Source organism: Nannospalax galili, unplaced genomic scaffold (genome assembly GCF_000622305.1).
Source record: "Nannospalax galili isolate Female #2095 unplaced genomic scaffold, S.galili_v1.0 scaffold902, whole genome shotgun sequence".
NCBI lineage: Eukaryota > Metazoa > Chordata > Mammalia > Rodentia > Spalacidae > Nannospalax > Nannospalax galili.
Window position 1 is genome coordinate 1,116,046 of NW_008347814.1, and position 27,032 is coordinate 1,143,077.

General features: G+C 39.8%; 1 protein-coding gene across 3 annotated transcripts in view; it reads left to right on the forward strand.

Moving 5' to 3' along the window:
* Positions 1 to 27,032, forward strand: part of Adamtsl3 (ADAMTS like 3) — a 376,880-nt gene that overhangs the window by 177,758 nt on the left and 172,090 nt on the right. For all 3 annotated transcript variants that reach the window (XM_029568979.1, XM_008844443.3, XM_029568977.1), the window contains exons 8-9: positions 6,080 to 6,154; positions 11,477 to 11,634. In XM_029568979.1, coding sequence (XP_029424839.1) covers positions 6,080 to 6,154; positions 11,477 to 11,634 — 233 coding nt within the window. The remainder of the gene's footprint in view (positions 1 to 6,079; positions 6,155 to 11,476; positions 11,635 to 27,032) is intronic.

Sequence of the window (27,032 nt, forward strand, 5' to 3'; positions counted from 1 at the left end):
ATTTGGTGGTAATATGGTATTTTGGTTTTTCGTGTTGTTTTTTCTCTGTGATTTTGACATGTGAATTTCTTTTGTAGTTTCTGATTCTTGTATGAGACTCAAGCCTTCAAGTTTAGGTCTGCTTCTTTTTGTGAGCTTTATGAATCTTGTGGTTTAATTTTGGGGCATGCAAGGCTGGTTCCTTTAAGCTTCCAGTTCTCTGTTTTGATTTTATATTGGAGTGGCCAGATTGCTTTTGTCTTCAGGAGTTCCCACAGAGGCCCAAGTCAGATGAGGATCAGATGCTCTCAGGCTTTTTCCTAAGGTCTGGATCCCTCCAGCATAGACTTTGGCCTCAGGAATTTGCAGTTTGGACTTGTCTCGGAGCCGCACCCAGGATAGATGCTGGTCTAGGGCAGCTGATGGCTGTGCCACCCAGAGATGCAAAGTAAGATGGGGGTGGGAGGTGGCTCCAAGGGCCCCTGGGGACTGCACTGAGGAGCTGGGTTGGTCTGGATGCAAAGGACCAGGAAGAGGAAAGGTCAGCCCCTGTATCCAGGAAAGAGGCTGGAGGGTTGTGCAGACCCAAGGAGGCAGAGGGAGGTGAGGGTGGCCAGGCCCAGAGTGCCCCTGGGGACCCAAGAAGGAACTGAGTTGATCTGGATGCACAGGATCAGGAAGAAGCAGTGGTGGTTCCCCAGGTGTCTGGGGAGCCAAGACAAGGAATGGGACAGGGCCCAGGCTAGGAGGAGAGACTGGCCTGGGAGATGGGAGGGTGAATGAGGCTGGGGTAGCCAAGGTGCAGAGGGCCCAATCCGTTTACCCCAGAGAGAGAAGCCTGCAGGTTGGAGAGAGGTCTTTGGGTCCTGCAGGCCCAGGCAAGGAGAGGGAGGTGAGGGCAGGGCCAGGCCCAGAAGCTGTGCTCCTGGGGACCTGAGAAAGAACTGAGTTTCTCTGGATGCACTGGATCAGGAAGAAGCAGTGGTGGTTCCCCAGGTATATGGGGCGCCAAGACAATGAATAGGACAGGTCCCAGGCTAGGAGGAGAGACCGGTGGGGGAGATTGGAGGGTGAGTGAGGCTGGGGGAGTCAAGGCGTGGAGGGCCCAATCTACTTACCCCAGAGAGAGAAGCCTGTGGGTCGGAGAGGATGATTATTTTTATTAATGTTTACATTTTCACATTTTTGCCTAGTTGAGGACCCTTCACATAAACTCTAAGTCCTTTCAAAATGACTCCAGTTGTCTTTAAGAACTTCCTTAAGCTACCTTAAAAAGACTTTGCTCTGCAGTGATAGTCCAGTATTATTTATTTTCTCTCCCAAACCCAGATCGACCCGTTTCTCTAAAAAGCCCTGATTCTTTGTACTTGGATGTATGTTTGCAGGAACAGGAAGAGTGACAAGAAAGCTCACTCTGATTGTGCTACCTAAGTGTGTGTGCATACACCAACGTGTGATGTTGTATGTTAACAGAACATGTAAAATGCCAAACATTTGAAGAATATGTAACACAGAATTAAAATGCAGGAATTTATTTGACTCTATGATTAGCTATTAAACATTTTGAAGGCAGTCTCTGAACCTTTACAAATTATTTCTTCTTGAAGTTTTTTGAGAATTTCATACTTAAGTACTGTACTTGCATTATTCCCCCTTCCCAGTCCCCCTCCAACTCCTCTCATGTCCCCCACTGTCCCTTATAATTTCGTGTCCTCTTTTTTATTATAGTACATAAACATGCATATATTCATAAATATATACATATATACTATAGTGCACTGAGTCCATTTAGTGGTACTGACTGTGTTTAGGGCTGCTCATTTGGAATTAGGATAATTTCTCAGTAAGCTAGTTCCTGGAGAAAACTGATTCGCCCTCCCTCAGTATCCCACTGATTGTTTGTGACTCTTCATCTTCGGGTAGGAGCCCATGAAATTTTCCCCATTCAAATTGGCATGTTGATTGTTTTTGTCAATATGAAGACTACTATACTGTGGAGATTTCATGGCTATATCTTCCCTTTCATATCTAGAATGCATTAACTAACAGTAGGTGTCTTGTCTCTTTGGCTCTTATAATTTTTCTGCCCCCTCTTCCAGGATGTTTCCTGAGTCTTAGGTGCAGAGGTTGCATTGTAGATGTATCACTTAGGGCCAGGAACCTCACACTCACTTATTCTCTGCATTTGGCCAGTTGTGGAACTTTGTAATAGTTTCCATCTGTTGCAAGAAGAAGCTTCTTGGATGAGTAGTGAGAGCTACACTTATCTGTGAATATAAGGATGCACATAAAGATATGTGTTTAAAATATAGTAAGAAATTGCATTGGTCTAGGAAAGGGACAGAAGTAGGCTCTTTTCTAGGGTCTATAAACTCTACAAGCATGTATATATGGCTATGATTACAGTACCATGTACTGATTCCTTCTTCCTGTCTGGGCCTTAAATCTAATTAGACAGCTGTTGATTACTCCCAAGATAAAAGTGCCACTCTTGTACCAGTAGAGATACTTTGCTGGAATGTTCATTGTTGTGGTTCATAGGTCTTATAGCTGGGAAGTAACACTGATTGGTTTTCTCCTCTGGCAGTTTACATAGTACCTTCTGACACTATGACAGCTAGTCTTTGAGGAGGAGGCTTCAAGGTAATTTGTAGCTCAGTTGTTTTAAGGCCTGTGTCCAAAGTATGTCTTATTTTCAGCAATAGAGTCTTAACTTCAAGTTCTATGAGACAATCAAGGGCTGTGGCAATAGCCTATATTATTTTTCAAGTCTCTTGGACCACTTTGACCAACAACTCGAAGGGAGGTTTCCCTTGCCTTGCCCTGTGATTTTTGCTATATAACCTTCAGTTATACATGTACTAAAATATTATGTGTATTGTTCAGTAGGCTTATGATATAATGTATTTCCCTTTGGTTTTTCATACCACTTAAGTATTATTCATCTCTCTTCCCTCTCTCTCACCCTGTATAGTCATTCTGTCTCATCCTGGTTAGAGTAACTACCATTTTCACCATTTTCCCCTTGTTAACTCCTGTGTCCCATTGTCCCCCTCTTTGGAGCTCCTTCTTCCCCTCCCCTGCCCCATGGTTCCTTTCTTTTTTTTCCCCGGCTTTTATAGTCTTTTTGAATAGCCATGTGTAGGGATGACTTTTCTGGGAATGGCTTCTGTTACAAATGGGAATTTTACCTAACCTTTTAACCAAAATTTTTCTTATATTTTGAGATCATTTAGCAGCATCTATTCAATCTGCCTTCCTACTGTGTAATCATCTTACTTAAATCTAGCTGCCCTTTAGGAAAACACTATAAACAATCTTGCTAGGCCTTTGAATTTTCTAGCAATCAGCTTTTACAAAGCCAAGCTAAAAAAATAGCTTTAATCTTGGATCCTGTTCCCCATTTCTCCCTCATGACCCTTCCTTGCCCCTGGCCCAGAATAATGTGTGTATGTGTATGTTGTGAAAATATTGGTGTTGAAAGCAGTGACTTAGAAAGCAACAAATTATCCACAGTTTGTATTGCAAACAACAGGTAGGATTAGACTGATAATATCTATTTGTAGTTGTGTGTGCTGTTCTGGGTTAGCAGGGGTCAGAAAGAGAAAACCCTTCCTTGATAAGACAAAGTTGCTCATTTCTTTCCAGTGTTATGCTGGATATACTGCTTAAAGAAAGAAAGAACCTCCATGGTTGGAAGAACAGTTTTGAGAGAACTCAGAAGAAACAAGCTCTGAGAACAGATCAGGCTCACTATTGGTTTTAAACTACTCCAACTTTCAGGCTGCCTCTGTTCAGGCAGCACTGCTCTGTGCCATCTCTACCATAGCCATCTGCCCTGCAAATATAGTATTTAAAAATCTTTCCTTTCTAGGATATATTTGTGTAAGTTATTATTTCCTAAGTTTATTACAAAAATTTATAGAAAATATAATAGTGATTTTAACCTTTGTTTTCCCATATGTGTTGGGAATAATTTTAGTGGTTTACCATTGAGTCTTCCCATGGTTTCTAATATTCTTTATCAAACTGATAATGCTTCCTTTTATCCCTGGCTTTAATAATAACTGTTATCCGTAATGTATGCTGACCTTTATAAAATTCTTTTTATTTATAGTTATAATTTAAATCGTTTTTTTTTTCTGGTCCCGGGGGTTGAACCCAGGGCCCCATGCTTCCTAGGCAGATGCTATACCGCTGACCTACATGCCAGCCTTACCTTTTTTGTATTCATTGAAATTATCATCTTTTTAACTTCTTTGATTTCTTAATGTAATCCAGAACCTTAATGTATTTCTTAGTGCTAAATCAGCCATTAATTTTTAGAACAAGTTTTATTTAATCATATCGTACAATTAGTTTGAGTTCTGGAACTGATTTGCTTTGCATCATATCAATACCAACATTTTAATCTATAATCCTAATTAAAATTGACTCATCTGTATTTGTTTCTATACTACCATTGTTTGTTGAGAATATTAGAGTTACGCTGGTTCTAAAATCCTGATTGACATATTTTCAGTCTTCCTTCCTTAACTTACTGGAATTTAACTGTTTGCTTAAGGTCTTCCAAAACTCTTAGAGTAAAATTTGTGAGCCCTAATGCTTTTCTTTTTCCATTAAAATTTATTTCAGCTATAATTTTTCTAATTTAAAATTTTAATGTAAGGGTCTGGAGAGATGGCTCAGTGGTTAAGAGCACTGGCTGCTCTTGCAGAAGACCCAGGTTTGATTCCCAGCACCCAGATGATGGCTAATGACCATCCATAACTCCAGTTCCAGGGGATCCAATGTCCTCTTCTGACCTCTGGAGGCATTGCATGACACAAGTGTACTTACGTACATGAATACAATATACTCACACACATAAAATAACAATAATAAAATATTTTTACAATATAAATTTAAATAAAATTGCATGTATACTACACATATTATATAAAATCAAATTTTCATTATGGAAAATTAAAAGAAAAACATAAACTACTGTTCCCTAACTCACTGCCCCATTTTCTCAGTCTTTCTCAGAAGCCATCAATGTCAATGGTTTGGTGGAAACTCCCCTCACATTTAAAGGATTAAAGAGCTGAAATCCCATTCTAATATTTACTAATGAGCAATTACCCTCTGCATTATATCCTTTTACATGCATTCACTCTCATTTTTGCATTTACAGACAGTGTACTGTGACATGCATGTAATATAATACAGTATGTATTGTTGTAAATTATAGATACACAAGAATGCAATACTGAACCCCATGCATTCTGTCATGGAATTATACCATATCTATTTTTAAAATTATGGTAAAATATACAGTTTGTCATTCTATTCCTTTTTAGAAGTGTGTGTGTGTGTATGTGTGTGTGTGCACATACATGTGGGGGTGTGTGCACATACATGTGTTTGCATGCATGTAGAAGACAGAGAATAACTTCCAAGGTCATCTGCCTCCTTTGTAACAGGGTTTCTCATTGGCCTAGAGCTCACCAAGTCAGGCTAGGCTCAAAAACCAGTGCACCCCAAGGATCCTCTCTACCTCCCCAGCTCTGGGATTTTAAGCACATGCCACTATGCTTGGAATTGCTTTGTGAGTGATAGGGATTAAACTCAGATCCTTGTACTTTCAAGACAAGTGCTTGATCGATTGAGCCATCCCCAGTCTGCCCATCCCCCTACTGTTTTAACCATTTTTATATGATTCAGGGGAGCCATCATCACCATATATATCTAGAAATTTATTTATCGTGCAAAACAGAAACTCTACCTTCTTAGCACAAACTGTATTTCCCCTTTCCCCACACCTGTAGTCACAACTGTTCAACTTTCTGCTATATGAACTTGTCTATTCTAGGTACCTCATATGAGTGGAATAGCACTGTATCCTTTTGTGATAGGCTTAATAGTTAATAATATAGTTTTTCATGATGGAGTAATCTGTTAGAATTTCCTTCCTTCCTTTTTAAGGCTGAATAGCATTCATCTGTAGATGCACACTTGCCTCTGCCTTTGTAAATGCCACGGTTTTGATTGGCTGACTCATTTTCAGGGGTCTTTAACCCATGTTTTTTTGCTATATTTGTCTTATGTTCTTTCCTAGGAGAAGAAAATGTAATTGCTGTTCCTCTGGGAAGTCGAAGTGTGAGAATTACTGTGAAAGGACCTGCCCGTCTCTGTAAGTGGAATTTCACCTTAGTTTTTAAAATAGTTTCCTGAACGCAACAACTGATAAACAAAAAGTCTATTTCTTGTGTTCATGGTGGGAGTTTTTGTTCAGTATTCTGAAGCAATCCATAGTCTAGAAATTTTTTTTAGATCATGAATTTTTCTGTTCTCATGGAAAGTGGAAAGGATTTCAGTTTGGACTTAAACTTTCTGTGAGACAGAAAATCAAGTCATATGTGAAATAAGGTATTGGTACAAGGATTTAAGGGTCTTCTGGAGATATCAGAAGTTCGGAACTAAAAGAAAAACAAATGTTTGAAATAGAGAACTTCATTAATGACCCCAGCTGATCTGGAAGGACAAGCTTTGTTGCTGGTTCATCAATCCAGTCCAGGGGTCCTTGAAGACCAGCAAGTGCTTTCTCAAGAACACTACGAGCAGTTAACAGACCTCTGTGCTTTTGTGTTTCTTTGGCCAATGTCAGATGTCATCTCTTGCCTTAGGACCCACAGGAGCTGGCAATTACACAGGTTTTCCCCTTCTCTGCCAGGGTATCCCTGTGGCCTCAGGTAACTACTTCCTTCGCTGTATCCAGAAGAAAGTACTTCTTAGCCAGTCTAGACCCTGGACTTGAAGAAACTTATTGGGCGTATGGGTGTAACCAGCTCCACCCACACAGAGCTCTAACCACTGCTGTGAAGCCACAGTCAGGACCTGCTGAATCAAAATGCTCTATAGTTGCCTTTTTTTTTTCTAGGCCACCATGTTAGATTTTTTCCATCATGAAAACTTCTCAGAGCCAGAAGTATCTCACATTTTGGATAGCACACACGTGTGTGTTTCATATCCTAAACTAATATTTTAGCTGCAAACATCCTTTGAGAAAAGTTTATAACAATATTGTTCTAGTTGGTTTCTCCATTGCTGTGACAAAACATTCTGACCAATACCAACTTGGGGAGGAAAGGGTTTATTTTGTCTTACATCTCCCAGGTCACAGTTTATCAGGGAGCCCAAGGCAGGAACTCACTGCAGGAACCTGGAGGCAGGAGCTGGAGCACAGGCCATGGAGGAATGCTGCTTACTGGCTTGCTCCTCTGGCCCATGCTCAGCCTGCTTTCTTATGCAACACAGGCCCACCTGCCCAGGGGTGGCACCACCCACAGTAGCCTGGGCCCTCCAACATCACTCAGTAGTCAAGAAGATGCCCCACAGACATGGCCACAGGCCAGTCCAATGGGGGCAATTCCCCAATTGAGGCTCCCTTAAGGGGGACTGTGTGTGTCAAGTTGACGCTAAAGCTGTCCAGCACAAATATATTTATATTAAAATATTTTGAGTCACCATCAGATCAAAATCTTTGTGTGTATGTATCTGTCTCTCTGTCTCTCTGTCTCTGTCTCTCTGTCTCTCTCTCTGCCTCTCTCTCTGTCTCTCTCTGTTTGTGTGTGTGTGTGTTCATGCCCGAATGTTGCGATTGAATGTTGAAGGCAGAGTAGATGTTAGAGGTCTTCCTCATTCTCCCTCTACCTTATTTTTTTGAGGCAGAGTCTCTTAGTAGACCTGGAGTACATAGCAGGCCCCAGCGATCTACCTGTCTCCACTGTCCCAACACTGGTCTTACAGGTATCTGGCTTTTTTATGTGGGTGATGGGGATCCAACTCAGGTCCTCATGATTTTGTGGCAAGCACTTTATTGACTGAGCCATCTCTCTAGCCCTCAGACTAAAATCTTGGAGAAAAAAAGAAATTCTACAGTGAATTGTGATTTAAACTAGGGTAGCAAGGCTTTCTTTGCAGAGAAACATCAAAATTTTTAAAAACTTACTCTCTACATGGCATGAAAATCTTCAGCACTTGATGGAAACAATTATTCCTTTTTGTACATGGAAGCTTGATAGTTAGAAACAGGTAAAAAAAATCATCCCAATTCAATTTTGTAAATCATTTCAGCAGTAAAATGATGAGACTTCATTTAGACTAAAACTATAAAGGACACCAGGCATGGTGATGCATGCCTGTAATTCCCACACTTGGGAGCTAGACTCAGGAGGATTCGGTGTTCAAGGCCAGCCTGGGCTGTGTGAGACCATGTATGCACTCAGATGTGTGTACATCCAATATACATAAGTAGGTGCTGAATAATATTCATAGCGTTTTTCATGTTGGTCATCAAATGTAAACAAAGCAGAGATCCATGCTCTGCTCAATTAATAAATGGACATATGTAGAATATTATTTGAGGATAAGAGATAGAATTCTCACACATGCCTGCCTTAATATAGATGATCTCTGGAATATTATGCCTCAGTGAAAGAAGCCAGCCACAAAGGGCCACCTGTCACCTGATTCTATTTAGATGAAATATCCAGACAGAGAAATCCACAGAGATGGAAACTAGATGGTGTCTGCTAAGTATGAAATTTCATTTGGGGTGACAAAAATATTGTGAGCTTAGCCCATGGTGAAGATCCCGAGTGCCACTACATGATAAAATTATATATTTTATATGGTGATTGGGGCTGGGACTACAGTTCAATAGTAGATGGTCTAGCATGTGAAAGGCCTTAGGTTCAATACCCAGCACTGCAAAAACAGACAGATAACATATGAATTTTATGGCATGTCAATTAAATATAACACATGAATTTTATGGCATGTCAATTAAATATTTTAAAAATGTTTAAAAGACTTTTTTTTTTAAATGCAGTGTTCTAATGATACTTAAAGGCAACGTCCCAAAATTCAGCTTTGAAAGATTTTGTTGTTTTGAGACTAGGTCTGACTCTGTACTTTAGGTGGGCTTGGAACTCACTATGTAGCTCAGGCTGGCCAGTCCTCCTGCCTTATCCTCCTGAGTGCTGGGTCTACTGACATGAGCCAGACTTTTTTTAGTTATAAAAGCAGAATAAGCCAGCAGCAAACAGAACAAGTAAAGATGAAAACCGTGGGGAGAACTTCATTTGTGAACACATGCTGGCACAGGAAACATGACTTTGTACTCAGACTGGTGAGACTGGCTCTCTGCCTGAGGACCAGGGTCCAGAAAGGCTCCCACTTCTCCAAGTGACAGACCCATTGCTTGGAATTTTCCCCTTCCGAACAGCCTCTCACTTGGCTCTGCAAGTCTTTCTGAAAGTTACCCTTCTCTGCTGGCTTCCTTTGCAAAGGATTTAGTTTACATGTTTAAATACAGAAGGGGCTTTATTTTCTTGATTTATATAGCCATTTCATATACTTTTTATTTGCAAAAATAAGATATACTTCTGAAATCAAGCTGATTTTGCAGCAATAACTCATTCTTTCAAGATCTGTGTTTATTACAACCTTCCAAATGACTGCATTATTGAAAACTGAGAACGCTTGGTACCGTTAATTTCAGGTCTCTGTTGTGGGATGGAATTTAATTATAGAATGTCTGACTTACATGCTGCCTAGAGCTGTTTAGATCTGCATTTCTCGCCCTGTTTTACTCCTGGCTGCATTATTATAGGGAACACACAGCCCCAGATTTTCCAGTACTGTGAATCCCTCCGAAAATGGAAGCAATAAAAAGGTCCCTGCAAAAGAAATTTAACTGTAGGAAAACTTCAGCATTAAATATGTTTGACTAGTTGGCAAGATGGGCCAGAGGGTAAAGGTTCTTGCCATGAAGCCTGGTAACTTGAGTTCGAGCCCCAAGACCCAGATGGTAATAGGACAGAGCCAACTCCTGAAAATTGTCCTCTGACCTCCACACCCATGTTATGGCACCCCTCCCCCAATTAAATAAATAAATAAATAAATAATAAATAAATAATAAATAATAAATAAATAAAGTAATTTAAAAGTTAAGGGACTAGAGAGATGGCTCAGTGGTTAACAGCACTTGCTGCTTTTCCAGACGACCCAAGTTTGGTTCCCAGCATCCACTCTGAGTGTCTCACAACCACCTATAACTACAGCTCCAGGGGATCCAACACCCTCTTTTAGCCTCTGTGGTGACTGCACTCATGTGGCAGACATTCACATATATACACACATACACATAAATAGAAGTAAAATAAATCTTAAAAACTTTTATTAATAAAAATATGTTTTCCTAACAACAAACTGAGAGGCCAAGATGCCATAGGATGAGGCCTCTATCAACTGCTTCTGTTGGGTCCTTTTTTCAAGATGACTAAAGACTGCTGCGAGGGCTGGAAGATTATTTGGTCAGTAAAGTGCTTGTCTTGCAAACATGAGGACCTGAATCTGATCCTCAGAGCCCATGTAAAAAGTGTTAATCACGGTGATGATGTATGCTTGCAATCATAGCACCAGGGAGGCAGAGATAAGGGGATTCCAGGGTCTCCTTGTCCAGTAAACCTAGCCTAATTGGTGAGTTCCAAACCAATGAGAGGTCCTATCTCAAAAAGCAGGTTGGATTGCTCCCAAGGAACAGCACTCAAGGCTACCTGAGGCTTCCATACACACACACACACACACACGCACACACACCACACCGCACACACATGCACACACACATGACTGCTGCAACATACTGGGACCCAGTATATGTTTCAGAGTAGAGATGGACGAGGGAGGCTGTACACACTGAATCCCAAGGCATGAGTTAGAGGAGCTGGGTCCAGGAGCTCAGGACACACAGCTCTGTGGTTTTTATTGCATCTCTCAAGCTCAGGCCAGTTCTGCTCAGATAGTCAACCAAACACAAGAAAGGAGTGAAAAGAAATTGTTAGCTAAAACTAACCGTGGACAAACATTTTTCTGTAGGAGGTTTTTAAGGTACTTCTGATCTTATAAAAACAAATTAGAACATAAGGTCGGCATACACGAGGGCTTTGTGCTGACCCAGTGGCTCTACGTTTTGTTTGTGGTTCTGTGTGATAGAGCGGTACGTGTTTTATCATCAATTCCTGGGTTTGCTATTGTGTCATAGATTTGTAACCAATGGACAAGACCAGATGTAATAACATAGAAATTCTCTGTATAGTTTTTGCTATTTCTTATGAATCTATAATTTCAAGAGATAATATTTTAAAGCAAATATGAGATTCTTTCTTCTGAGAAGCATAAATTAAGAAAAGTTTTCTCTTTACTCTGTGATAGAAAGGGCTCCAAAGACTTGAGTAGACCAATTTGAGTCAAACTGTCCTTGTTAATGCCTTATTATGAGCAACTAAAAACTTGAATTACCAGTTATGCCAATGTAAATAAACATTCATCAGCTGAGTGTATATTTTTCATAATGTGTTGATAGCATATGTTGTACTTAGTAAAAATGTTATTAGAAGTCAAATGTCTGTAGGATAGTTTTCATATTTAATTTTTATTTTTTAAATTTTAGTTATTGAATCAAAAACACTTCAAGGAAGCAGAGGAGAACACAGCTTCAGCAGCCCTGGGATCTTTGTTGTAGAAAACACAACAATTGAGTTTCAGAAAGGTGCAGAGAGGCAAACCTTTAAGATTCCAGGACCTCTGATGGCTGATTTCATCTTCAAGGTAGGTGGACCATCTTCAGAGCATCCTGATGTTAAACATAATAAGCTTGTTAATCAGAAAGCCATCAATGATTGTTTTTATAGAGTGTGTATTAGTATTTCCATCTGAACACAGTTCATTTCTGAGAATTTCTCCTGTCTTTCAAGTAGAGAGACCTTGAGAGTTAAGAAACAACCTTTATTCTTACATGGAAGGGGGAAGATAATTTCATATTCATCACCTCCACTTGCCCTGCTCAGTTTAAATCTCCAAATGGAGTTTGGTGGAGATGGTCAATGGTTAAACAAGCCATCATGGGGAGGAAGAGCAGAGGACAGAGGCTCAGTCCTTTGTCAGGGATTGTCCCTGCCACCCTGTGAGTGTGCTGTGCTGCAACAGCTGATTCAAGGTCAGGGAATTCTTCCCTGGGCCTCAATAGATGAGGAGCCCTGCCAGAGGATTCTTTCAAATGTATCTTCTCCAAAGTCATGAGCCTATCTTTCTCTCTAGATAGAGTTAAACCATCTTCCCTTATACAAAGGAAAAGAGTCTAGGGGCCAATCTATTTCCAAAATGATGCAAGTTAAAACTCATAAATATGTGGGCTAGAGAGGTGGCTCAGCGGTTAAGAACACAGACTGTTTTTGTAGAAGACCCAGGTTCGAATCCCAGCACCCATATAGCAGCTAACAACTGTCCTTAACTCCAGTTCCAGAGGATCTGACAGCCTCTTCTGTTCTCTGTGAGCATTGCACAACATGGGTGCACTTATCTACATGCAGGCAATACATGCATACACATAAGAATATAAAAATAATTAACTATTAAAAAAAACCAAATGCTGGGTGTGGTGGCTCATGCCTTTAATCTTAGCGCTTGGGAGGCAGAGGCAGGCAGATTTTTGTGAGTTTGAGGCCAGCCTGGTCTATATAGTGAGTTCCAGGACAGCTGGGGCTACAGGGAGACCCTGTGTCAAAAAGACAAAAACAAACAAACAAACAACAAAAAATCTCATATATATGAAAGGCCCAAGAAATCAAAAGAAAATGATAATCTAGTGGGTGGATTTTTCCTCTCATTCCAGAAAAATTATTCCAAAATTTAGACAGAAGAAAAAAATTACCTTAATTGCCAATGACAGCTTTCTGAAGGGAGACTGTATTAGTGACTTTCCCGGTTGCTACAACAAAATCCTCCACAAAAGCAACTTAAGGGGGCTGGAGAGATGGCTCAGTCATTGGGAGTTGTCACTGACTGCTCTTGCAAAGGACCTGGATTCGATTCCCAGCACCCACATGGCAGCTAACAACTGCCTGTAACTCTAGTTCTAGGGGATCTGACACCCTCCTCTGACCTCCATGGGCATTGCAAGACATGGGTACACTTATGCACATGCAGACAATACACTCATACAGACAATACACTTATACACATAAAATAAAAATAATACCTTTTTTTAAAAAGCAACTTAGGGAAGGGTTTAGTTTGGCTCACAGTTAAAGAGGACAATCCATCATGGTGGGGAAGTAATGGTGACAGTAATGTGAGGCAGCTGGTCATAATGCAACCACAGTCATGAAGCAGAGAGAGATGAATGCTGGTGCTCAGCTCATTTCTCCTTTAAAAAATATTTTATTTGTTATTTTTATTTTATGTGTATGAGTGTATTGCCTGCATGTAGGTAAGTGCACCCATGTCATGCAACGCACTCAGATGACAGAAGAGTCTGTCAGATCCCCTGGAACAGGGGTTACAGATGGTTGTTAGCTGCCATGTGGGTGCTGGGATTCGAACCCAGGTCTTCTGCAAGAACAGCCAGTGTTCTTAACTGCTGAGCCATCTCTCTAGCCCTTTGTTTCTCCTTTTTATTTCATCTGGGACCCACATTTTGGTGGCTTTTTCTATCTTGATTAGCTCAATCTAGAAAATCCTTCATAGACATGCCCAGGGGTTTGTCCTCTAGGTGATTCTAGATCTGGTCAATATTAACTATCACACACAAAAAAACCTAAAACCTTAAAAAAAACCTGCTTGTGTTCAGCATATTTTCAATGAATTTTTTGTTGAGAAATTGGTTGTGCTACCAGAGAGCGATGTGAGGAGGGAGATTAAATCTGTTAACTGATCTGAATTCTTCAGGTCCTGCTCCAGCTTGCATTGTGACCAGCCAAAGGTCAGCCTGCTGCACCTGCATGGCTTAGTTTTATTTTTGAGGCTTTAGAATGTAAATGGTTATGATGATTAGTGTTGTCAACTTGATAGATTCCAGAATCACCTGGAATATATCTTTCTAGACCTCCCTGTGGGAGATTGTCTTGATTACGTTTGAGGTAGAAGACTCGCCTACTGTAGGTGGAACGATTCCCTGGCCAGGATCCTGGACTGTGGATGTGGAGAAAGGGAACTGAGCAGCAGCATCCATTCATGCCTCTCTCCTTGCTGATTGTGGATGTGATGTGACCATTAGTCTTGACCTGCCATCTTGTCTTGACCACTGTCAAGAGCTCTGGAATGTACTCTGTACTCTGGAATGTGTTCCAGGATAAACCCTTTCTTCTTTAAGTCACTTTTGTCAGAGTATTTTATCACAGCAATAGGAAAAAAAATAGGATGATGATCAATACTGAAAAATGAAGATATTAAAAATGTCAGTTGTTTTTTCCCCAATTCGCTTTAAAACTGGAGGAGCTCTGCCAGCTAGCTGGTTTGTTATATCCCAAGCGTGTGGCAGCTTCCCTTTCCTTTGCCACTGTCCACACCTTCCACTATTACATCTCCAACATTACAGGAGGAGGGGTCTGTTGCCATTCATGCTGCTCCAGGTCTTTATGCCATCTTCCTGGCTTCTATAGGTGTCTGTGACTTCTGTGTGCGAAGCTGAGAGCACTGACCCAAAGTTCTTCTCTGACAGCCACACTGAAAGATGTTGGAGGGATCCTGGTAGACCTGTCTTCTTTCCTCTGGCCCATGGCCATGGCATGAATGCTATGCTTGCTTTGTTTTCTTTGAAGTGTTCCTGTTTGATCCTGAAGTTGTAGATGTAGGAATGCACGCGCGCACACACACACACAGAGAGAGAGAGAGAGAGAGAGAGAGAGAGAGAGAGAGAGAGAAAGAGAAAGAGAGTCTTTTTTTCTCTTTTATTTGCTAAGAAAATCCATATTCTTCTTAAGTCAATATAGAGGACTCTGGTTGAGCTAGAGACAGTGATGCAAAGATAGCTTGGCAGGAAACACCCACAAAGTTTAATACTTCAAGATATTGGTTGCAGTATCAACATGGATAGAGCTGAAGGAGAGCTTGATACTATGTATGAAAGCACTCATACTCATAAACTACATATTTCTTTGTGTGGGTGCACCTGTGGACTTATGTGTGTGGAGGCCAGATGGCAACTGCAAGTGTTGCCTTTTATGATCTTATCTGTTCTTTGAGACAGAATCTCTCACTACGACCCGAGACTCATTGAACAGGTTAGGCCGGCTGTCCTGGGAACTTCAGGGATCCTCCTGTCCTTTTTCTTTAGCACTAGGATTATAAGTATGTGCCATCATGCCCAGCGTTTTTTAATTTTTAAATGTGAGTGCTGGGTGGCAAATTCAGGTCCTTAAGCTTATATGGCAGAAACTTTACTGACTGAGCTATCTTACCAGGCCAGAAACTATTCCTATGAGCTATGTATGTATACATGCACACTCACATATGTAGAGCACATCTGAAAGTGAAAACCACAGTGATTATCACAGAAGGGAAAGTGGCCCTAGGTTCACTTATATGATTATTAAAGAAATATTTTAAATAATACATTCATGTCTCACTTGCACAAATAAAGATTATTTCAAACCTTCTTGTGTAAACATGTATTCACCTCTTTATAGTGCATTTTAACAGCATGCTCTCCACAGTCTGACACTTCTCCTTTCTGTGACTACTGGCTCTCTCAAACTGATTAAATAGCTCTGGATTTCAACTTCAATGTCTGGAAAGCTTTCGAGTGCTCAAGTCTGAGAAGGTTGTTTAAAAATATATTTATCAAAGAAGGTATTACACACAACTAGCTCATGTATAACAGAATGTCAGTTCCATGCCCGCAGCCATTTTCTTTCATCACTGTGGTATGCTGGGTAGGAGGGGATCTGGCAGAGTTGGAGACACTTGCAGGAAGTAAAAATGACTCTGGTCATTTTCTCCTGACTTGGGAGCTTCTTCAAATAATGTGGGTTTCCAGGAAATACCCTTTTCCATCAGCTACTTTTTAAATTTCTTTTTGGTTCAGAGCAGTGTGCTATTGCCCAGCTGGGCTGTTGCCGAGGTAAAGAACTCTTTGACTCCATTCACAACTTCCTGAACCATCACATAATCAAGCAATGACTGTACTTTACATAGAGGAATGGGAAAAATACCTGTGGGGTGACTGGTGCCTGTGCCCCTGGGTCTCATTATACGTACCTCTTTCCATTCCAGTCAACTGAGAACAGCGGGTCTAAGAATGCCTTTCACCTGAGAGAGGACTCTGAGACAGGGCAGCCCAGGACACGTACTCCATGTTACTGTCAGCACAGCTATGGGCCTACTGGACTATGTTGAAACATGTCTTTCATAGTGGATATCATAGACCTTATGAGTTGAGCTGTTAAAATGAACTGTTGAAAACTACTCTTTTTTACGTAAAAAGTGTATAGTCATCAGTAGTACGTTAGATTGTCTTATTCCTCAAGTTCAGAAATGTAGCAGTTTACTAAACCAAAAAGGAAAATTCTTCCACTTTCATAACTAGATTGTCCTAGAAAATTGTGCCTTTTTTACTTTCCAGGGGATTTCTCTATATATAATTTTATTTTTCCAAACAATGATTTGTAATGATGTTCCTGCCTCCCTGCCTCAGCTCTGTTGTGTTGGGGGCATTTTACACTAGAGCATGTGAGGTATTGCTTTGCTCCTTCGATATGTGCGTGTGGCCACCAGCGGGCAGGATAGAGTCTTGACCAAGTCACTGAGGTTTGGGGTGGTTCCAGATTACAATGAGCAAGACACTGTTCTGACATTGACATTTGTGAGTCGATATTTGTGAATAACAATGTGAAATATATTTAACTGAGATTGCCGAATAAAATAAAATTAAATGGCTTTGATGAAGATAGGTCTTTGTGGTTAATTTTAAACTGTCAGTAGCCCCCCTTTCTATGAAAACATGCATCCATCTTCAGGAAAGGGGGAAAAACATTTGTCTTCCTTGTGGCCTGAAATCTTTTCTCTGCCAACTGTCTTTTTAAGGAGTTACTTTTGTTTCCTTCAGATGTTTTGTGTTCCTGTAGGTAAATGTTTTCTAATTGTTTTTTCACTAGTTTTCAGCCTTGAAAACTGTCTTGCTTCCTTCAACTCCAACTCTGACGTCTTATATGCTGTCTACCCACAGAGTCTTGCCCTTCTGGAGAGAAGTGGTAACCAATCTAACTGCATTTTCCTTTCTGTCAGAGAACATGCCTCGGTCTCATCATGTGGTGGAAACCACACATCTCCAGGTGCTTTGGAACATAGCAGAGTGGTTTGGGGGCCAGTATGTGATTTGGGTTCCAGAGGCTACAGTGACAGGGTAGCATGGATGGAGTGATGTGGACGACTGAGTATAGTTATCTAGATTAAATGTGCAAAAGCAAGGTGTTGGTGGGATCGGTTCTTTCTGAGGGCTATGAGGGACCTGTTTCATGGCCCTCACAGTTTAGGCATAGCTCATCTTGTCAGCTTCCCTCTGTGCATGCCTGACTCTACAGCCAACTTCTCTCTCCCTGAGGACACAGACATAGTAGGGTAGGGCTCACCTAGTGACCTTATCTATAAAAAGGATGGCACCTGCAAAGACCCTGTTTCCAAGTCAGATCATATTCCGAGGTACTGTGTGCTAGCACTCCAACACTGCTTCTTGGAGGACACAATTCAACCTGTAACAGTATCAACAGGAAAGGTGATTGAACTGTTTCATAGCTCTCCTCAGTCCTTGTTTCACTCCTGCTAAGTAATTTCTACTAATCACAAAGATAGAAGCTTGTTAAATATTGCATATGATCCTGAAGTTCAAGCTGGGTATGGTGATACGTGTGTAATCCTAGCACTCAGGAGGCTGAGGCAGGAAGATCACAAATTTAAGGCCAGCCTGAGCTTCATAGTGAGCGTTACCTCAAATTAACAAACCTGGGGTTGGTGAGATGGCTTGGAAGGTAAAGGTGCTTACTGCCAAGCCTGACAACCCAAATTAAATCCCTGGACCCCACACAGTGGAAGGACAGAACCAACTCTCCCAAGTTGTCCTTTAACTGCCACATACATGCTGTGGCACGCCTGCATCCATACACATACACGCACGCACACACACACACACATGCACACGTGCACACAAATAAATAAATACATGTCAAATAAATCTGTTCTGGTATTGTTCTAATCATTACCAAAATTCACTATATATATACTGTGAATATTTTATGTTAAAATCTATTCCACTCTAGCCAAGTATGGTGGCACATACCTTTAATCCCAGCACTCAGGAGGTAGAGGCAGAGGTAGGCAGATCTCTGTGAGTTCAAGGCCAGCCTGATCTACATAGTGAGCTCCAAGCCAGCTGAGGCTACAGAGAGACGCTGTCTCAAAAAATAAGACCAAAAACCAATCCATTCCATAAATTAAAATTGATTCCATAAATAATTTTAAAAATTCCTTTGAAGTGTCCTTGTCAGTAACTGAATGTGACTCTGTCGTTTTCCTCACAAACCAGGGGAATCTACTGCTACAAATGTTCTTGTACACTTCTCATTGTTAGCCTGTATGTACTTGACAGTCTCTGTTGTTGGGAGAGCTGTCTGCCCTTGGGGTCTAAAATCAGAGTTAGTGGGTGAGTGATCAGGCTGTTGTCAACAGACATATAAAGAGAAATCATTAGCATTTGATCTATGATTAGTAAATATTATTATTTAATTCGGATTTTTGTTTTAAAAATCAAGCTTAGTGGAAGGAGGTGTCTCTAAATTGATTTTATTCCCATAACATTTCAAGAGCCCAGCTGAGCACTAAATCACAGTTCTTCTTCTATGGTACAGTGAGGATTCACCATCCCTAAGGATAGACCTTCCAGGATGAGGTCTAGAAAACACTACAAATTATCCCTTGATGTCCACATGAGGATTGGTTACAGAGCACCCCACTGGTAGGCACCCAATCCAGTGGTGATCAAGTCTTTTCTGTGAAATGCCATCATATCTGCTGGTAATCTCCATGTACTTTCCCATATACCCTAAACCATCTTTTCAGTATTTACAATAACTCAACATTTGTTGTTTGAGGGAAATAGATGTTCTGACTGATTCTTCCCCAAATCAATCAATTTTTACCCATTCATAATCAAAATAAACTTTTAAAAATTATTTATTTTTATTTTTATATGCATGAGTGTTTTACCTGCATGTATAGAAGTGCACCCATGTGTGCAATGCCCCCGGATGCCAGAAGAGGGTGTTGGATCCCCTGGAACTGGAATTCCAGATGGTTGTTAGCCACAATGTGGGTACTGGGAATCAAATCTGGGTCCTCTTCAAGAGCAGTCAGTGCTCTTAACCACTGAGCTGTGTCTCCTGCTCCCAAAATAAACTTTTAAAATGGAATATATGTCTACAATTAAATCTTCATTTGATGGTCATTTTAATGTTTCTGTTTGGAATTCCAATTCTGTGTGAATTTTAATGCTCACATCTTTTATGAAGAAGTTGGTATTTCTGATTTAGAAGTGAAAAATTCATGAAATTATTTGAATTTCTTTTTTATTATATTTTTATTTATTGTGTGGAAGAGTAGGTAAGTGGGTGCATGTGCTATGGGGAGAGAGTGGAAGTCAGTGGAAGACAATTTTCAGGAGTTGATTCTCCACAACCATGTGGGTCCTGGGGATCAAACTCAGGCCATCAGGCTTGGTGTTTGTCTGCTGAGCCATTTCACTGATCCTAATCTGAGTTTCTTAAATGAAGGGCCAAGTGGTCTCATGTATGCTTATCACACTTGTTCAGTGCCTCCCTGTGCAGTGGATGAGCAGGTGACTGCCAGGCTTTCTTTTATACTCAATTTCTTCTTTACTCTTTTATTCATTTCTGTTTCTTTTTTTTTTAATTTTTTTTAGCCCAGGCTAACCTCAGACTTCCTCTGAGATTGGCCTTGAACCCCTGATTTTCTGCTTCCACCTCCCAAGTGGTGGGATTGCAGGTGTCAGCCCCTAGGCTGAGCACTCTTCATCAATTTCATGGCCATATATGAGACTAGCTAACATTTTTCTCTCCCTGCTGTGCTGTTATTTTCACTTTGAAATACATTGGAGGCTTTCCATAGGGGTTGAACGAATTTGCAATCCCACCAGCAGTGAATGAGCATTCCCCTTTCCCCACATCCTCTCCAGCATTTGCTATCATTTGTTCTCTTGATCTTAGCCAGTCTGACTGGGGTAAGATGAAATCTTAAAGTGGTTTTAATTTGCATTTCCCTAATTACTAATGACGTTGAACACCTTCTAAGATGTTTCTTGGCCATTTTTATTTCTTCTTCTGAGAACTCTCTGTTTAGATATTTAGCCCATCTTTTAATTGGGATTCTTAGTTTTTTGAGTTCTTTATATATTCTGGACATTAAACCTCTGTCAGAAGTGTTGCAGGTGAAGACTTTCTCCTAATCTGTGGGTTTTCTCTTCACTTCCTTGGTTGTTTCTTTTGCTTTACAGAAACTTTTTAGTTTAATGAGATCCCAGTTGTTGATTCTTGACCTTAATTCCTGAGTGATTGATGTCTAAATTAGAGAGCCCGTTCCTACAACTATATCTTGTGGGTTATTGCTAATGTTTTCTTCTAACAGTTTCAGAGTTTCAGGTTTCACATTGAGGTCTTTGAACCATTTGGAGTTGACTTTTGTGAAAGGTGAAAGATAAAGGTCTAGTTTCATTCTTCTACAGATGGAGATGCCAGCACCATTTGCTGAAGATGCTGTCTTTCCTCCAGCGAATGTTCTTGTCCCCTTTGTCAAATATCAGGTGGCTGAAATTGCATGTACTCATGTTTGGGTCTTCAATTATGTTCAATTGATCTACAGGTCTCTTTTTGTGCCAGTACCATGTTGTTTTTTTATGATAATAGCTTTGTAATATAATTTGAAATCTGGTCTCGTAATCCCCCCAGAATTGCTCTTTGTGGTCAGGGATTTTTGACTATTCAGGGTCTTTTGTGCTTCTATATGAATTTAAGGAGTGATTTTTCTAATTCTGTGAAGAATATCATGGGGATTTTGATTGGCGTTGCATTGAATCTATAAACAGCATTTGATAGGATGGTCATTTTCACAGTATTAATTCTTTCAATTCATGAGCATGGGAGGTCCTTCCATCTTCTGGTGTCTTCCACAATCTCTTTCTTAAAGATTTAAAATTTTCATTGTAGAGGTCTTTAATGTCTTTGGTTGGGTTTATTATAAGATACTTTTTTAAAGACTGTTGTAAATGGGAGGGTTTCCATGAACTCTTTCTCTAATTGCTTGTTATTGGTATACAGAAAGGCTATTGATTTTTGTAGATTAATTTCATAAACTGCCACTTTACTGAAAGTGTTCATCATTTGTAGGAGTTTTCTTTTGGAATTTTTGGCATCTATTAGGTATAATATCATATCATCTGCAAAAGGGATAATTTGACTTTGTCTTTTCCAATTAGTACTCTTTAATTTCCTTTTCTTGTCTTATTGCTCTAGCAATAGTTTCAAGTACTATATAAGAAACGAGTGAAGCTAGTAGACAGCCTGGTCTTGGATCTGATTTCAATGAGAATGCTTCCATTTTTCTCCATTTAGAATTATGTTAGCTGTGGATTTGTTGTATATAGCTTTAATTATGTTGAAGTATGTTCCCTCTAGGAGTCCAATTCCCTCTAGGACTTGTATCATGAATGCATGTTGAATTTTGTTAAAGGCCTTCTCTGCATCTATTGAGATGACCTTGTGGTTTTTGTATTTGAGTCCATTCATATGATTTATTATGTTTATTGACTTACATATATTCAACTATCCCTACATCTCTAGAATAAAGTCAACTTGATCATGGTGAATGATCTTTTTGATGTGCATCTGTATGTGGTTTGAAAGCATTTGTTAAGAATATTTGCATCTATTTTCATTAAGGATATGGGTCTATAGTTTTCTTGTTTGGTTGTATCTTTACCTGGTTTTGGTACTAAAGTGATGCTGGCTTCATAGAAGGAATTTCGGAGTTCTCTTTCTATATTTTTGAATAATTTAGGTAGTATTAGATATGTCTTCTTCAAATGTCTAGTAGAATTCTGCTGTGAATCCAATCTGGACCTGGGCCTTTTTCAGTCAGGAAGTTTTGTATTAGTGTTTTAATTTCCTTATATGTTATGGGTCTGTTTAAGCTGTGAATCTCTTCTTGGTTTAGCTTTTGTAATTCCCATGATTTTAGATACACATCCGTTTCTTTTAGATTTTCAAATTTAGCAGCATACAAATTTTTAAAGTATTCCCTTATAAATTCTGGACCTTTATGTTGTCTATTGTGACGTTTCCCTTTTCATCCCTGATTTTGTTGATTTGGAATTGCTCTCCTTTTTTTTGTTGTTGTTAACTGGGCTAAGGGTCTGTCTCACTTGTTTATCTTTTCACAGAACCAGCTCTTGGATTCATTGATTCTTTGTATTGTTTTCTTTGTTTCTATTTCACTAATTTATGCCTTGATTTTGTTATTTCTTTTTGTCTGCTGGGTTTGGGTTTCATTTGTTCTTGCCTTTCGAGAGTCTTAAGTTGCAATGTTAAGTCATTTATTTTTGCTCTTTCTACTTTTTTAATATAGGCACTTAGAGCTATAAACTTCCCACTTAGAACTACTTTTAAAGTGTCCCAGAGGTTTTGTTGTGTTGTATTGTCCTTTTTGTTTAGTTCCAAGAATTCTTTTATTTCTTTCTTAATTTCTCCTTTGACCCATTCATTATTCAGGACTGTACTGTTTAATCTCCATGAGTTCATGCAGTTACTAGGGCCTCTTCTGGTATTGATTTTAAACTTTATTACACTGTTGTCTGATAGAATTCATGGAATTATTTCAATTTTTTCTATTTATTGAGGCTTGTTTTGTTCCCTAGTATGTGGTCAATTTTGGAGAATGTTCCATGGGGTGCTGAATAGAAAGTACATTTTTTTTGGTGTTTGTGGAATATTCGGTAGATGTCTGTTAGGTCCATTTGATGTATGGTATTGTTTAATTCAGATCTCTCTTTGCTTATTCTTTGTCCAGTTGATCTGTCTAATGGAGACAGTGAGGTATTGAGGTTCCCTAGTATTAGTGTGTTGGGATTTATCTGTGTCTTAAAGTCCTGTAGTACTGTTTTAATGAAGTTGGGTGCACCAGAGTTTGGTGTATATATGTTCATGATTGTAATATCTTCTTGGTCAATTGTTCCTTTGATTAGAATTAAGAGGCCCTCTTTATCTCTTGATTAGTTTTAGTTTGAAGTCTATTTTGATAGATAATAGAATTTCAACTCCTATTCATTTGCTTGGACTATTTTTTCCATACTTTCACCTTAAGGTAGTGCCTATCTTTGAAGGTGAGATGAGTTTCTTGCAGACAGCAAAAAGATGGATTTTTATTTCTTTTCTTAAAATAACTTTGAGAATTTCATACATACATATAAGATGTTTTGATCAGATACATGCCCATTCCCTCCCCTCCGACGCCTTCTGTATCTCCCCATCACTTTTTTTCTTCTTTGATTTATTTATTTTTATGGGCCTTTTGGCTACTCTAACATTTCCCCCTATTTCTTAATCCATTCAACTAGCCTGTGTCATTTGACTGGGGAGTTCAGTCCATTGATATTTAAAGTTATTGAAAGATGTGTATTGGTTCCTGTCCTTTTAATTTCTGTTCGCATTCTTGATCTAACTTTGTGTTTCCACAGTTATACCTTCATTTAGTTTCTTTCTGTTGTCCCTCAGATATACTCATTCCTTTCTTCAGCTCTTTGTATTGCTTCAAGAATTCCCTGAAGTGCTGGTTTTGTGGACATGCATTCTTTCAATCTATTTATGTCATGGAAAAATTTTCTTTCCCCTTCAACTGTAATAGACATTTTTGCTGTGTAAAGTATTCTGGGTTGGCATCTGTGGTCATTAGAACTGGAAATACTTTGGTCCAGGCTCTTCTGACTTTCATAGTTTGCACTGAAAAGTCAGCAGTAATTCTAATGGGTTTTCTTTTATATGTGACTTGTTTTTCTTTTGCAGGTTTCTATATTCTCTATTTGTTCTGTATATTTATTGTTTTAACTGTGATATGCCTTGGGGAGTTTCTTTTCTGGTCCCATCTATTTGGTGTTCTATGTGCTTCTTATATTTGTATGGACATGTCTTTCTATAATTTTGGGAAATTTCTTCTACAGTCCTGTTGAAGATCTGGTCCATACCATTATCCTGAGATTCTTCTCCTTCCTCTATGCCTATGATGTATAATTTTTGTCTTTTCATGATGTCCCACATGTCCTGCATATTCCATTCTTATGTTTTCTTAAATATTTCATAATCTTTGCTTGAGCATTCCAGTTCTTCAATTTTATCTTCCAGGTTTGTTATTCTGTTTTCCATTTTGTTCATTCTGTTGGTGAATCTTTCTCCTGTTATTTCTAAATGGCTTTAGTGAGTATTTCACCTCCATCTTCATTTCAGCCTGAGTTTTCTTCAGTATTTCTAACTCTTTTGTCAATTCACTCAGAAGTTTATCCCTATCTTCTTTTAGTTCTTTGTTTATTTACGTGTTTTTTAAATTCTTTGAATTCTTCGATAATGTTTATGATTGTTCTTTTAAATTCTGTATCCTGGGTTATCTCTAGAGGGTTCTCATTGTTGAACTCCTCTATAGGACTATTAGTGTTTGGTGGAGGCATATTATTTGAGTTTTTCATATTATTATTTTTTCATTGTGATTTTGGCCTGTGGAGTTCTTTTGTTGTTTCTGATTCTGGTGTGAGACTCAAGTCTTCTTTTATTGAGTTTAAGTCTGTTTCTGTTTGTATACTAGATGTGCCTTTGTTGTTTTCTTATTGGGTATGAAAAACTGATTGTTCTGGCTTCAGGTTCTCTCTTTTGATTTTATGTTAGAGGGACCACAGAGGCCCAAGTCAGGTGAGAACCAGAAGCTCTCAGTTTTCTTCCTCAGGTCTGGATCTCTCCAGTCAGCAGGCACAGTACAATTTGGAAAGCTTGCTAGATGGAGGCTGGATTCAGGTGGTCTCAGGCAGTCTGCACAGGTCTGGGCCTCTACTAAAGGGCAGGAAAGCCTAACCCTGCATCAGTGGGAGGGGCTGTAAGTGGTCCCAATGTAGGGGGATGGACGCAGTGTGGTTTGGAAAGCTCACCCCCCACCACGAGTTAAGAGGGTAGTCCAGAGATCTGGGGTGCTAAGAGCAAAAGCCGGCCTTTGCCCATGGCTAGAAGGCGAATAGGATGTGGGGTCCAGGTGATTGGATTTTCTCAGGTTGTGGGGGAGTCTAGGCACAGTGGATGGGATCAGACTTACTAGGGAATAAACTTGGTCTCCAGAATCCCAGGCAAGTAGTGGGTGGGGACAGCCAGGATAGAAGGTGGGTCTCAGGTGTGCAAAGGCAACCTGGGGGTGGGGACAACCTGTGAAGGCCCAAAAAACTAGACTGAAGGATTGAACTGGTCTGGATACAGGGGATCAGGATGCAGTTGGGGGATCTGCACTAAGAGGGTAGTCCAGAAATCTGGGGTGCTAAGAGCAAAAACAAGCCTGTTCCCAAGGCTAGAAAAAGAACAGGATGTGGGGTGGGCTGTTTCATTATTTTTAAAGTCTGTGCTGTATATTGCAGATATACAACCACAGATATAATTTTTGACTGGCTTATTTTGCTTCTAGAAAACAGCCAGGTTAAGAGTAAATCATCTAATCAGTTTCATCCAATGTGGAATTGAAAGCAATTGAAGTTAAGCTGCTCTCTCTCCAGTTTGCATTTGTGTTCCTGGGATAGAGGTTTCTGGAGTTCCAGCTGAGAGCCTGAGGTGTTTGCAAAGGCTGCTCATCTTGGCAGGCCTTGAGCTGCAGTCTTGCTCCCCGAGCTCCATGACTCTGATGACAGGTCTGCACAGCTTCCCGGCTCTAGGCTGAACAATGGAGCCAATGTGAGACTTACATGTCTGGGCCCCCTTGATGTTGGGGATCTATCTCATCCATGAAAATCCTCTTCAGTGCAGCAGTTCTCTGGTGTCTTACATACATTTTTAAATCTCGTGTGTGTGTGTGTGTGTCACATACATGTGCATACACATAAAGTGTGCTGGCGCACATGTATGTGAGTGGGGATGTGTAGGCAAGAGATCAACATTGGATGTCTTTGTCATTTGCTCTCTGCCTTATTTTTTGAGGCAAGATCTCTCACTGAACCTGAGCTCATTGATTCAGCAAGGCTTGCTGGCCTATGATCTCCAGAGACCCTCGTGTCTCCACTTCCCTGGTGCTGGGATTACAAGCTCATTCCGCCATGCCCAGCTTTTTACTAGGCACTAGGGATCCAAGCTCAGGCCTTCATGCTTATGTGGCAAGTACTTTAGTGACTGAGCCATTGTCCCAGCCCCTTAAAATTATTTTATGTAGCAATTTTACTTATTCTCTCTGGGATGAGCCATCAGAAACAAGCTGGTCTGCTATAACCACAGAAAGATTCTTAGCAGGCTTTTCTATATCTGAAAGTCCTGTGCTTCCCCGACACTGTCACTGGTAACTTAATCATTCTTCCATCTCCCTCTGTACACATCCCTATCTGGAATTTTAAGCCATTTATAATTAAATGCATTAATTGATTGTTTTCAATGAACCTTTCTTCAAATCCTCTTGTAATCTTTATTAATCTGTCTCACATAGTTGTGTCTTGCACTTGGTGACTTTTTTCTGCATTCATGCTAGGTTTTGTGGGGCACATCCCATTGTTTTCTTTCCAAAATAAGCTATGTGTCTCCACATGGTAGTCTCAGAGTTATCCGGTATCTAAAAACATCTTTATTTCATGGATTAATGTTTGATAATTGCACAATTGATAATTGATTGTTGATGACTGGTTAATAATTTGATTATAGAAGTCTCAACTCTAAATCCTTCTCCTTTATCACTTGGAAGATAGTGTGTGCCACCATTCCTGGCTCAGCTAGCATTTTTTTCCATTTAATTATTTATTTAATAACCACACACTTAGAAGAATCATTTCATTACAACAGCATTGACATATTAAATAACAATTTTCTGAGCTAAGATGTATCTTTTTCAAGATTTGCTATACATTTTTAGGTTTACAGTTGAATTATTACAGTTATACAACATTTTAC